Source organism: Cetorhinus maximus, chromosome 11 (genome assembly GCF_964194155.1).
Source record: "Cetorhinus maximus chromosome 11, sCetMax3.hap1.1, whole genome shotgun sequence".
Classification (NCBI taxonomy): Eukaryota; Metazoa; Chordata; class Chondrichthyes; order Lamniformes; family Cetorhinidae; genus Cetorhinus; species Cetorhinus maximus.
In genome coordinates, this window is record NC_135889.1 from 11282009 (window position 1) to 11295483 (window position 13475).

The following is a 13475-nucleotide window of genomic DNA, read 5'->3' on the forward strand; positions in this document are numbered from 1 at the left end:
GATAGGGTTCGATGAAGTAGGGTGTGGGGTAGATGGTGTGGAGTAGAAACATTGAAACAGACTGATTGGACCGAATGGCCACTCTCTGTGCTGTAAATTCTATGTAATTCTAAGTTTCGGTTGTATGAAAGATAAATTCACCAAAATTAAAATATACTGCATATCCTTTATAAAATGCATTTTCAAGCCACATTAGCAAATACATAACAATTTCATTGTCGTATTGCTTTCTTCTCACACTAGGGTACTTGTGGTAGTTTGTAAATGCTACAGAAAAATGTATGCACTGGATGGGAGCAAAAAATGGTCAATGAGGGAACGACACTGCTAATTGTTTTTTGATCTGAGTTTTCAAACTTTGATCATATTTCTTTATCCACTTTCTATTGTAATCCTTTAGCAATCTTCTGGCTGCTAGATTTAAAGCAGCATTAATGATATTCTGAGCTTGCAAGCTATTGTTGTTGTTCGTGAACAAATTCACTGCCTGGAACTGCAAAGCTTATATTACAATTGGGAGCCCATTTCAGAAATACCATTTTGGTTACGGAATTGTGATAATATGATTGTAATGCTGTTTTGGTGCTTCCATATTGTTTTTGAAACAAAGTTTAAAAATGCATCATAGTACTACCACAACTGCTACCACTCCTTTCTACTCATGTAGCTGGTGACTCATGTATGGGTGTAGTTGTTTGTTCCCCCTTCCACTGTGTTATCCAAGAGGCCATTCTCATGTGCCAGGCTAAACAGCCAATGTGAGTGTGCACAGTTGCATAGCCTAGGCTTATATTCCCTTGGGCATTGAAGAATAAGGGCTGATTTAATTAAGGTGTTTAAAATGATTAAAGGATTTGCTAGGATAAATAGAGCAAAGCTATTTTCTCTGGTGGGGAGTCCAGAACAAGGGCACATAACCTTAAAATTAGAGCTGGTCCGTGCAGGAATGATGTCAGGTAGTGAAAATTCAGAGCTCTTTCCTCCTATAAAGCTGTTGAAGGTGGAGGTCAGTTGAAAATTTTAAAGCTGAGAATGATCGATTTTTATGAGTAAAAGTATTAAGGGTTACGGAACCAAGGCGGGTAAATAGAGTTGAATTATAGATCAGACATGATTAAATTGAATGGTGGAACAGGCTTAAGGAGGTGAAAGGCCTTCTCCTGTTCCTGCGGTTGAAGCAGGAGTTATTGTAAAGCGATCAAGAGGAATTCCCCTGGCTGAATTCCACCCACCCCATCCCCAATCTCCCCACCAACCTCCCCTTCCCAGCCTGGGAACATTGAAGGTATTTGCATTGTCCCCAATTTTGCAGCAGCAGAGATCAGTTAACCTAGGGGCAAATCGGTAACCTACATGATCTAAAGCCCACCCAACAATGGGCTTTAACCATTGACAAGGAAGCTACATAGCAACCTGGCTCCCAGAAACTGCAATATGTATACATAGCACATAGAGAAAGTATTTTTCCAGTGAAGTGGCAATATTTCTCAATACTTTGTATAAGTAGTGAATGTCACATGGCTATGTAACTTAAGGAACCTGCTGAGCATAGAATGCTTGCAATCTCATTGCATAGTTCTCACACATAGTTCCATTCATAATGTATTCTTGTAAAATTAGTCATGTGAGTCTCCTACTTTTAAAGTAAAAACCATTAATGAAATAATCTGTGAGCAGTGGTGGATCACTTACTCAGTTCACTTAGATGATTTCCTTCATATTTTAGAGTATTGTGTCCTGCTAGTTTAAATCTGATCCCTACCTTGGCAAGTGGAGAAGTGTTTGGTCAAGGAAGAGAGGTCAGCTTACACCTGTTGCACGTTGATGCCTCCTTAGAATTACTGGAAAGCTTACAAATGGAGACTGAAGATATGGCCTGGCCTCTGGTTCGTAAAATAACAGTGCAAAATACCCTAAGAAAGGCTTTCATGGATGCCGAGATCATCATTGTTCTCGACGATATGGAGCCAGCAGAGGGTCAAGCAATTGAAGACTGCTACAAAGAAATGGTTAGTCTCTACCAAGAACTTGCCGTTAGGATTGACACCTTTGCAAATTCCAATGCCCGTGTGCTTGTGGCTGGTGATTACATACTGAATTTGAAAACATACTTACTCAAGCATAATGCATATTCTATTGATCATTGTAACTTTATAGCAGTATCAACTCAATTGGAAGGAGAAGCTAAAGCTGTGCTATCCAAGAAGTTGAACATAAATACCCATGGTGAGTAAATGTTACACTTTGTTGTCTCCTTCAGACCTCTCTGCTCCTTCATACAGATGCTTGACTCCACAGAGTTATTATACCCATGGCTGGCAAACAATTAGTCAACATAAAGAGTTGAAGACTCCCGCAATATTAATAGGCATCCATGACTCTGGTACTTGTGAACTATCAAACCAGCCTACTCATGGGACATTAGTCACAATTTTTTTCAAACATTGTTCCTCTATGTAACAGGTTTAGGAGCATTACAGTTGTGTACATTATTGTGTAATATGTAGCAGATTGTTAAATCCCGTGTTCCAGTAAACCACCTTTATGGGTGGAATTTAATGTCCTGTGCCGAGGTGAATTTAATCAGGCAAGAGGGTACAGGGTGGGGTCCCCACCGCCTTCCTGCCTCTGCCCCAGTTAAGTCCGGGACAGGAAGGCTCATGGATAACCTTCCCGCCCTGCTGCTAATTGAAGCCCTTAAGTGGGCAATTAATGCCCACTTAAGGACCTCACCATGCCACCACTGGTATTCAATCAACAACGGGTGGAGCAATCGCCACATGGGAAGCCTGAAAAGTAAATCCTGGCTTGTTTTCTTGCGGGCACTGAGGGTTGGGGGAGGGATCCTCCATTCAAAGGTCACCAGTGCCTGATCAAGGGGTGCAGCATTGGTGGGGAGAGCCCACAGAGAGCACCACCCAACTCAACCTTGTTGCCAAATCCCCTCCCCCAACTCTCCAAATGTTGTGGGTGGATGAGTGGGGCCTGTCCATTGTTTCCCCCCAAACCCCATCCCCTCACTTCCTCCCTTGAGCCCACCATGTTGGCATGGACGTGGTCTAGGCCAACATGGGTTGCCAATGTTGCTGACTGAAAACCCTGTTGGCGCAGGAATGGAGCCTTACTAGGCCCTGGTACTGGTCAAGGCATTGCCCTGGGGAATGAACCAGTGAATGGCTATCACTTATCTCATTTAGCTGAAACAGGCGCAATGTGTGCACATGTTCTTTCTGTCTGCAAAGAACAGGGCCCTGTGTATAATATATGTAGCTTCCAGTACATGTAAATGCGCCACACTGAGAGCCCGACTGCCAATCTTACATGGTTTGTCGGTGTTATTCTTAGCGCACAGAGTCAAGCTACCTGGTTTAAATTTCAAACAATACTTAGCAGTTAGTTGTCAGTCACCATCAACTGGTGCATTCTCCATGGCAACGCCTCTACCAATCAGAGATCATTGCCAACCAATCAGCCCTCTCTTCTCATACCGTATAAATATGTTGTTTTCCTGACATTGGTACTTTCACAGAATCAGAATCACAGAATTTTAACGGCACAGAAGGAGGCCATTCAGTCCATCATGTCTGCACCGGCTCTCCAAATGAACATTATGACCTAGTGCCATTGCCCTGCTTTTTCTCTGTAACCCTGCACATTGTTTCTATTTAAATAACCATCTAATGCCCTCTTTAATGCCTCGATTGAACCTGCCTCCACCACACTTCCAGCCAGTGCATTTCAGACTCGATCCACTTGTTGTGTGAAAAAGTTTTTTCTCATGTCACATTTGATTCTTTTGCAAATTGTGAATTGTCCTGATGAGTGCAAGACAAAAAGCTTTGACAAAAAAAGTCCCTTTTTTCAGCAACACTCAAGTTCTGTACTACCAAACGACTATAATAAAACATCCCAAGACCAATGTCCAACATTCACAGGAGCAAGGTCACAGTCTCTTTCAAACTGATACAATGAGGGTCTGTTGTCTCATGCCCATTAGTCAGAACAGCTCCTCTTCATTTTGAAAACAGCAGAAGATATGTTTTCTTTGAAGCCCACATCCTAAGGGGAGGAGCAGCATAGTCTGTTAAATTGTCGGGTCTACTGGCGAACAACTGAATAGTCACTTGCCGGGATAGAGAGAGAAGGATAAACAAACAGAAGCAAAATACAGGGGATGCTGGATATCTGAAATTAAGAATGGAAAATGTTGTAATTCCTCAGCAGACCAGGCAGCTTCTGGACAGAGAAACAAGAGTTAATAGTTTAGATCAATAACTTTTCATCAGTACTAGAAAAAGTTAGAGGTGCAACAGTTTGTAAACAAGTACAGAGGTAAGGAAAGTGGTAATGGGGATGAGGTGTGCTGCGGGAAGGAAAAAAGGGAAGTATGTGCTAGGGTAGAAGGAAGGAGTGATTGAATGATAAAAGGGATGATGCTGCAGGCAAAAGGCATGGTAATGTAACAAGTAAAAGAACAAACCATGACCAAGAGGAGCTGAAATGGCAATAGCAGGACCATTTTTACAGATTCACACTCTGCCTATAGTCCAATAAAATGGGTAATAATATAATATGGTTATGATGTGAAATTTCTGAACTCAGTGTTGCATCCGGAAGGCTGTAACATGCATAATTGATAGATGAGGCACCATTCCTTGTGTCTGTGAACTTCATTGAAACAGCGTAGGAGGCTAAGGACAGAAATGGCAGTGGGAGTGGGATGGAGAATTAAAATGGCAAGAAACCTAAATTTCAGCATCATGCTTCCAGGCTGAATGGAGATGTTCAGCAAAGAGATCACTCAATCTCCTTCCGTCTCCCCAGTGTAAAGGGGGCTACATCTTGAGCAGCGAGCACAACATAATAAGTTGAAAGAAGTACAAGTAAATTGCTGTTTAACCTAAGAGGAGTTTTTAGGGTCCTAGATGGTAGAAAGCAAAGAGGTTCAAGAACATGCTGAAAGAAGGGAGCAGTTGTTGGGAGTGATGGAAAAGTGGGCCAGGAGGGGGAGAAACAAAACTGACAGAGGCACTTAATTATGTGGGATGTGAAATGTCAGCTTCTTGATAGCGGGATGAAAGTTAGGAAGTAAGTTGGCAAAGGATTAAATGTGGACAGCAAGCAGTGAGCACTTGTTAATGCATTACCATGTCATGTATACTCATTAAAACACATGGTCATCAGATTAAATTGTACCATTGCAATTAAATCTGCAGCACCGAGAAACATGAGCCTTCAGATTCACAACTGGTTAAAGGTGGGGTGCAGCAGGCTAAGTAGTCTTCCTGGTGGATTTGGAATGAGCATGAATTGCTTTTCTCATATGGGGAACTTTGTTGGATCGGGGAGAGGAGGATGAGCTGTTGCAATGAGATTGTTTGGTAGCTGTCCAGGAAGATTGGGCCTGGCTGTCCAGGGGAGGAAGGGAGGCGGCTCTCCAGGTGGGTGGTGGGTCTCCAGGGAGGTTGGGGCATGGCTGTGTGAGAGAGGGAGGGAGGTCGAATAATTGTGGTCCTAAGAAGGGTTGTGGGGGACAGAGGAGGGAGGTGGACGACAGAAGGAAGGTCAGTCTCTACCAGAGGCAGCACCAGCATGATATAGAGGAGAGATAAAGGATGATTGCAAGCAGGTCAATGATGAGGCTGGGAGAGTTGAGGGTAACTGAGAGCAGGTCAAGGATGATAGTGGGAGGGTTGTGGATGATGGTTGGCAGGCCAAGGATGACGAGGCGGGAGGCTGGGGTACAGGTCCAGGGTGTCAGGGGCAGCTCTAAGTTGGCAGACAGTTAGTTAATCAAGAGTGATGATGAGTGGTTCGAAGGTAATGGAGGGAAGGTCAAAGGTGACTGAGGCAGGGTGCAGAGTGATGGGTTGCAGCTCCAGGAATCCAAGTGTAGCAGGTGGGGAGGAGCTTGGAGTACTTCAAGTTCGAAAACCTGCTCTCAGACAGGCAGAATGATGCTGTTGGTTTGCAGGGAGTTGATGCCTGTCAGGTCCCATTTAAATATGGCACCTGGACTTTCAACTACCATGAAGAAATGGTGGGTCAGCAACTCTGCCGCACAATTGGCTGTGCCCCTTGACTAGGCATATCTAATTAGCTGGCTGCTGTGTGATTGTGTGTGGCCTCCAGAATTTCCCATTCAAGTCTGGTTCTGATCTTGGGACACTCACTGCTGCAATAAGATTTCACTCAATTTACTGGAAGAATTGTTGAGGAGGAAACAAAGAATGTTGCCTATATCACACAAAAAGGCAGGCAGAGCTAGGACCAATACAGGTTCTTGTAACAACCCCTTTTATTTGGAGGAAGTGAACAGAGTCAAAAGAGAAGTTTTTCAATATAAGAACAACCATGTTCAGCCATGCAGAGGAGGCTGGGGGTGGATGAGAACTGGTTGGGCAATCCAATTATCAAGTGGAGGTGTAGAGGGACTGTCTATTATACACTCTACATAGCATTCCCTCAGTCTTCTATTACCCTGAATAAAATAGAATCAGAATCCTCTATCACCCTCAATATAACACTCCAAGTTCACTATTATCCACACTATAAGCCCTCTATTATTGTCTGTAAGATACACCTAAATATTATTGTGCATGGAACATAACTACCATAGTTCCACAGTTCCCTGTGTTAGTAATCCCCATCCAAAATCTCTTGTTCTCCTATCTTTCTAAGTTTTAGTGTTGCAGATGACATAAATTGAATGCTCAAGCATGGTTTGATCTGATTGCCATGTCTTTGAAGTTTTTTTTTGACACAAGATGGGTTGGTTAGGGCAGAAAAAAATTGGCAATCATGATTTACAATGATGTTCATATACAGTGGTAATTAATGGTTCAAGCCATTGCCTCATGTGCTCCTGAAAGAGATTGCATGATAACGAATGGCAGCTGGAACAATTGGAACTTATGCATTTGCAACTCTAAATAATATTATTTATGAATAATATTTTAGCCAGTTCATTGTTTATTATCGGCTATAATGAATGCCTAGGAATTTGTTACAAACTGGAATCAAATTGAGGGTTTTGGTGGTTAGTAATGAATATCTGGGAGTGAGTTACAGGCTGGAATCAATTGAGGAATTCAGATGACTTGCATATCTAACAACGGATATCCAGGAGTGAGTAATAGGCTGGAATCTAATCAAGGGGTTCTGATGATTCATAGGCAGAGTAATGAAACCTGGGAGTGAGCCACAGTTTGGAATCTAATCAAAGGATTCAGATGGTTTATATATAAAATGATGGAACCGAAGAGTGAGTTGGAAGAAAGCAATTTAAAGCGTTCAGATGATATAAAAATGAAGTTCAAGACATTTATAACCATCATCTGAGCCCAAGATTGGATAACAACCTTGCTATCATTTTTCTTCTTTGATTCTGATTGTATATGATGGTTTATTAAAATTGGGGTTTGTTTTGCTGCGGCAGTGGCTACTGAGGAATGTGCCATTTGCTGCTATGATCAATCGATACAAAACAATGGATCTACTAGAGCAGGGATATTCAAACTATAGCCTGTGATATCTTTGCAGGACAGAAACACTGGAGCACACACATGGAGTTCTAATACAAAAACTGAACTGGTTTATTCTAGTTTGACTTATATACATAAATATACAAATGGTCACAAGATGAGGCTATTACACAGCTCATGGGTCATTTGAAGCTTGCAATATCAATTCCATATCTAATCTATTTCTTATTTTCAGGTTTTCCTCATTGGAATTTCATGGGGCTGGCAGTTTGGAAAGGGCAACTCTTATTGCTGTTGTCTCAGTGGCAAATAAATATTAAATCAGATAAAAAAAAAGACTTATATAACACATTTCATGATGTCCCAAAGCTTTTTATAATCACTGAAGAATTGTTAAAGTGTAGCCACTGTTGTAATGTAGAAACCATGGCAGCTGATTTGCACACACCAAGTTCCCACAAACAGCACTGAGATAAATGACCATTTTAGTGATGTTCATCGATAAATATTGGTCAGGCCTCTGAGGAGTATTCCCCAGCTCTTTTCCAAATAGTACCTTGGAATCTTTTACATCCACTTGAAAGGGCGGACAAGGCTATAGTTTAATGTCTCACCCAAAAGATCTCACCTCTGACAGTGCAGCACTCCCTCAGTACTGCAGATGTGTTTTAGAATGGATTTTGTGTTCAAACATCTTGAACCCATAATCTTCTGACTCAGAGGCAAGAGCGCAATCAACTGAATCACAGTTGACAACTGAAGGTCTGTTACTAACCACAGTTCAAATGCTAGCAAATTAATAGGAACATTACATTCCCAGGGCTGATCTTCCCCGCCCTTTCACTAAAAAGGAACAATGCAACTGAAATGTGCTGCACCCACCCACCTGTTCCGTCAGTTTGCCCCCATTCCCCCAGTCCGCTGGGGCTTTGGACAGGACTGGATCATCTTTTCTGGTTGTCCCTGCTCCCGAGAAAATGAGTTGGGAAGTCAGGAATGACCCCGCCTGCTCACTGCAACAGATCTGATAGACCAAACTCACACCCACCATGTACAGAAAACCCTTTAAATCCCGCAGCAGCATTGAAGATACAGAAACCAGGTCCTTTATCCTGACCCTTATGCTGAGGGCACGGAGTGCACCTGAGGGGCAGGGGACCATGGAAATTGCTTGTTATTTATGGCCCACAGAGCTACATGAAATGCTTCAAAGTGGCCTATTAAAGTTGAGACACTGATGAACCAAAGTCTTTTTTTTTATTCGATCATGGGATGTGGGCATCACTGGGTAGGCCAGCATTTATTGCCCATTCCTAATTGCCCTTGTTCAGAGGGCATTTAAGAGTCAACCACATTGCTCTGGTCAGCAATTTTAAGTTAGTAGAGGCTGATCGGCAAATAAATTGTCAGGAAATTTCTCATTTTCTATGCATCACAAATCTGCACAGATAGGACTGTTCTTTAGGTTGCTTCTGAATTTCACCTCTCTATTGTTATTACAGCATTTGTTTTGACGTGCTACTTATCAGCAAATGGCTTGTTAGTGGTATTATAAGTGATGTCCCTTTTCTTCATCCTCTCTGCAGATATAAAAAATGTGATTCTGTGGGGAAATCTCGGCAGAAGCGTATATATTGATCTACAAAGAGCGCGTGTCAGTCAATATGAAAGTGCCATCTGGGGACCACCTGAGTTCTCACGCCCACTACTGGAGATACTGCACGATAAGTAAGGGGAAAGCTTTTTGATGGAGGGCAAAGTTTGGACTTTGTGCTGTACTGAAACCTTTCCTGCTGCTCTGCTACATAGCAGTTGCAGCAGCTCTGATGCTTAGAATTATAGAGTTAGGCTTATGTCATTGGGAACATGATGTTTCTGCAAAGAATACATTGAAAGTGATGTGATCATTTCAACCTTAATCACGGCTCTCATTTTCTCAGAGAGTAAGTGCTGGTAATGGAGGATAGCTGGAACAGAGCTACTCGGCACAGGAGATGTGGGCTAGGGTGGGGATCCCCCATTGGAGCACAGTGGTGGGGTGGTCCAGGAATCTACCAGCCTATCTCTATTACTTTCACAGGTCACAGAAACCCAATTTGTTTTGCCAGATTTTCAATGATTCCCTTCCTCTCTGCTGTTCCATTTTTTGCGTTTAGAACTCCTCTGGACCCACCTTTTGTTCCTTTATCTGTCCCATTCTCATCCCATTTACCTTGCATCATCTTTATACTCGTTTTATCACTCTTGCCCTCCACCCTAACTCACATATCCTCCTTTGTTCTTTTCCTGCCCCTGTTTTCTCTGGCTTTAGACTTGCCTCACTCAAAACTCTAATATCTTTCAATTCTGATGAAAGGTCATCAACCTGAAACATTGGAGGAATTTTAATCTCTTGGGGGTGGGGGGTTACTTTTTAAAAATTCATTCATGGGATGTGGGCTTCACTGGCTGGGCCAGAATTTATTGCCCATCCCTAATTGCCCTTGAGAAGGTGGTGGTGAACTGCCTTCTTGAACTACTGCAGTCCATGTGGTGTAGGTACACCCATAGTGCTGTTAGGAAGGGAGTTCCAGGATTTTGACCCAGGGACAGTGAAGGAAGGCAATTTATTTCCAAGATAGAATAGTGAGTGACTTGGAGGGGAACTTCCAGGCGGTGGTGTTCCCATCTATATACTGCCCTTGTCCGTCTAGATGGTAGTGGTCATGGGTTTGGAAGGTGCTGCTGAAGGAACTTTGGTGAATTCCTGCAGTGCATCTTGTAGATGGTACACTGCTGCTGTGCGCCAGTGCCAGAGGGAGTGAATGTTTTTGGATGTGGTGCTTTGTCCTGGACAGTGTCAAGCTTCTTGAGTGTTGTTGGAGCTGCACTCATCCAAACAAGTGAGGAGTATTCCATCACACTCCTGATTTGTGCCTTGTAGATGGTGGACAGGCTTTGGGGAGTCAGCAGGTGGGTTACTCATCGGATGATTCCTAGCCCCTGGCCTGCTCTTGTTGCCACAGTATTTATTTGGCTAGTCCAGATCAGTTTCTGGTCAATGGTAACCCTCAGGATGTTGATAGTGGGAGATTCAGTGATGGTAATACCATTGAACATCAAGGGGCGATTGTTGGATTCTCTCTTATTGGAGATTGTCATTGCTGAAAACTTGTATAGCACGAATGTTACTTGCCACTTGTCAGCCCAAGCCTGGATATTGTCCAGGTCTTGCTGCATTTGGACATGGACTGCTTCAGTATCTGAGGAGTCGCGAATGGTGCTGAACATTGTGCAATCATCAGCGAACAGCCCCACTTCTGACCTTATGATGGAAGGAAGGTCATTGATGAAGCAGCTGAAGATGGTAAGGCCCAAGACACTACCCTGAGGAACTCCTGCGGTGATGTCCTGGAGCTGAGATGACTGACCTCCAACAACAACAACCATCTTCCTTTGTGCTAGGTATGACTCCAGCCAGCGGAGAGTTTTCCCCTTGATTCCAATTGACTCTAATTTTGCTAGGGCTCCTTGATGCCACACTCTGTCAAATGCTGCCTTGATGTCAAGGGCAGTCACTCTCACCTCACCTTGTGAGTTCAGCTCTTTTGTCCATGTTGGAACCAAGGCTGTGATGAGGGCAGTAGCTGAGTGGCCCTGTCGGAACCCAAACTGGGCGTTAGTGAGCAGGTTATTGCTAAGCAAGTGCAGCTTGATAACACTATTGATGACCCCTTCTATTACTTTACTGATGTTTGAGAGTAGACTGATGGGGCGGTAATTGGCCGGGTTGGATTTGTCCTGCTTTTTGTGTACAGGACATACCTGGGCAATTTTCTACATAGCCGGGTAGATGCCAGTGTTGTAGCTGTACTGGAACAGCTTGGCTAGGGGTGTGACAAGTTCTGGAGCACAAGTCTTCAGTACTATTGCCAGAATATTGTCAGGGCCCATAGCCTTTCCTGTATCTAGTGCCTTCAGTAATTTCTTGATATGACATGGAGTGAATCGAATTGGCTGAAGACTGGCATCTGTGATGCTGGGGACCTCCGGAGGAGGCCGAGATGGATCATCCACTTGAAGATTGTAGCAAATGCTTCAGCCTTATCTTTTGCACTGATGTGCTGGGCTCCTCCATCATTGAGTATGAGGATACTTGTGTAGCCTCCTCCTCCAGTGAGTTGTTTAATTGTCCACTACCATTCACAACTGGATGTGGCAGGACTGCAGAGCTTAGATCTAATCCATTGCTTGTTTGATCGCTTAGCCCTGTCTATCACTTGCTGCTTATTCTGTTTGGCACATAAGTAGTACTGTGTTATAACTTCACCAGGTTGACACTTGATTTTTAGGTATGCCTGGTGCTGCTCCTGGCATGCCCTCTTGTACTCTTCATTGAACCAGGGTTGATCCCCTGGCTTGATGGTAATGATAGAGTGGGGGATTTTTTAAAAAATTCATTCACGGTATGTGGACTTTGCTGGCTGGGCCAGCATTTATTGCCCATCCCTAGTTGCCCTTGAGAAGGTGGCCTTGAGCTGCCTACTTGAACTGCTGCAGTCCATGTGGTGTAGGTACACCCACAGTGCTGTTAAGAAGGGAGTTCCAGGATTTTCACCCAGCAACAGTGAAGGAACGGCGATATATTTCCAAGTCAGGATGGTGAGTGATGAGAAAGGGAACTTCCAGGTGATGGTATTCTCATCTATCTGCTACCCTTAACCTTCTAGATGGTAGTGGTTGTGGGTTTGGAAAGTGTTTGGAAGATTGTGGGTTTGGAAGGTCTAAGGAGCCTTGGTGAATTCCTGCAGTGCATCTTGTAGCTGGTACACACTGCTGCTACTGTGCATCGGTGGTGGAGGGAATGAATGTTTGTGGATTGTCCTGGATGGTGTCCAGCTTCTTCAGTGTTGTAGGAGCTGCACTCATCCAGGCAAGTGGGGAGTATTCCATCACATTCCTGACTTGTGCCTTGTAGATGGTGGACAGGCTTTGGGGAGTCAGGAGGCGAGTTACTTGTCGCACGATTCCCAGCCTCTGATCTGCTCTTGTAGCCACAGTATTTATATGGCTAAATACTGGATATGTCGGGCCATGGGGCTGCAGATTGTGTTTGAGTACAATTCTGCTGCTGCTGATGGCCCACAACGCCTCACGGATGCCCAGTCTTGAGTTGCTAAATCTGTTCAAAATCTATCCCATTTAACACGGTGGTAGTGCTACACATGATGGAGGGTATCCTCAATGTGAAGGCGGGACGTCGTCTCCACAGCAACTGTGCAGGGGTCACTCCTAACCAATACTGTCATGGACAGATGCATCTGCGGCAGACAAGTTGGTGAGGATGAGGTCAAGTATGTTTTTCACTCTTGTTGGTTCCTTCACCACTTGCTGCAGACCCAGTCTAGCAGCTATGTCATTTAGGACTTGGCCAGCTCGGTCAGTAGTGGTGTTCCCAAACCACTCTTGGTGATGGACATTGAAGTCCCCCACCCAGAGTACATTCTGCATCCTTGCCACCCTCAGTGCTTCCTCCAAGTGATGTTCAACATGGAGGAGCACTGGTTCAACAGCCAGCGGCAGGCGGTACGTGGTAATCAGCAGGAGGTTTCCTTACCCATGTTTGACCTAATGCCATGAGACTTCATGGGGTCTGGAGTTGATGTTAAGGGCTCCCAAGGCAACTCCCTCCCGATTGTAATACCACTGTGCAGCCACCTCTGCTGGGCCTGTCCTGCTGATGGGACACGTCATACCCGGGGATAGTGATGGTGGTGTCTGGGACATTATCTGTAAGGCATGACTCCATGGGGATGACTATGTCAGGTTGTTGCTTGACTAGTCTGTGACACAGCCCTGCCAATCTTGGCACTAGCCCCCAGATATTAGTAAGGAGGACTTTGCAGGGTCGACGGGGCTGAGATTGCTGTTGTCGTTTCCAGTGCCTAGGTCGATGCCAGGTGGTCCATCCGGTTTCATTGCTTTTTTGTGACTTTGTAGCGGTTTGTTACA

General features: G+C 44.2%; 1 protein-coding gene across 1 annotated transcript in view; it reads left to right on the forward strand.

Moving 5' to 3' along the window:
- mdh1b (malate dehydrogenase 1B, NAD (soluble)) overlaps positions 1 to 13475 on the forward strand; it is a 62282-nt gene that overhangs the window by 16352 nt on the left and 32455 nt on the right. Inside the window, exons 5-6 of the mRNA XM_078551544.1 lie at positions 1727 to 2226; positions 9071 to 9212. Coding sequence (XP_078407670.1) covers positions 1727 to 2226; positions 9071 to 9212 — 642 coding nt within the window. The remainder of the gene's footprint in view (positions 1 to 1726; positions 2227 to 9070; positions 9213 to 13475) is intronic.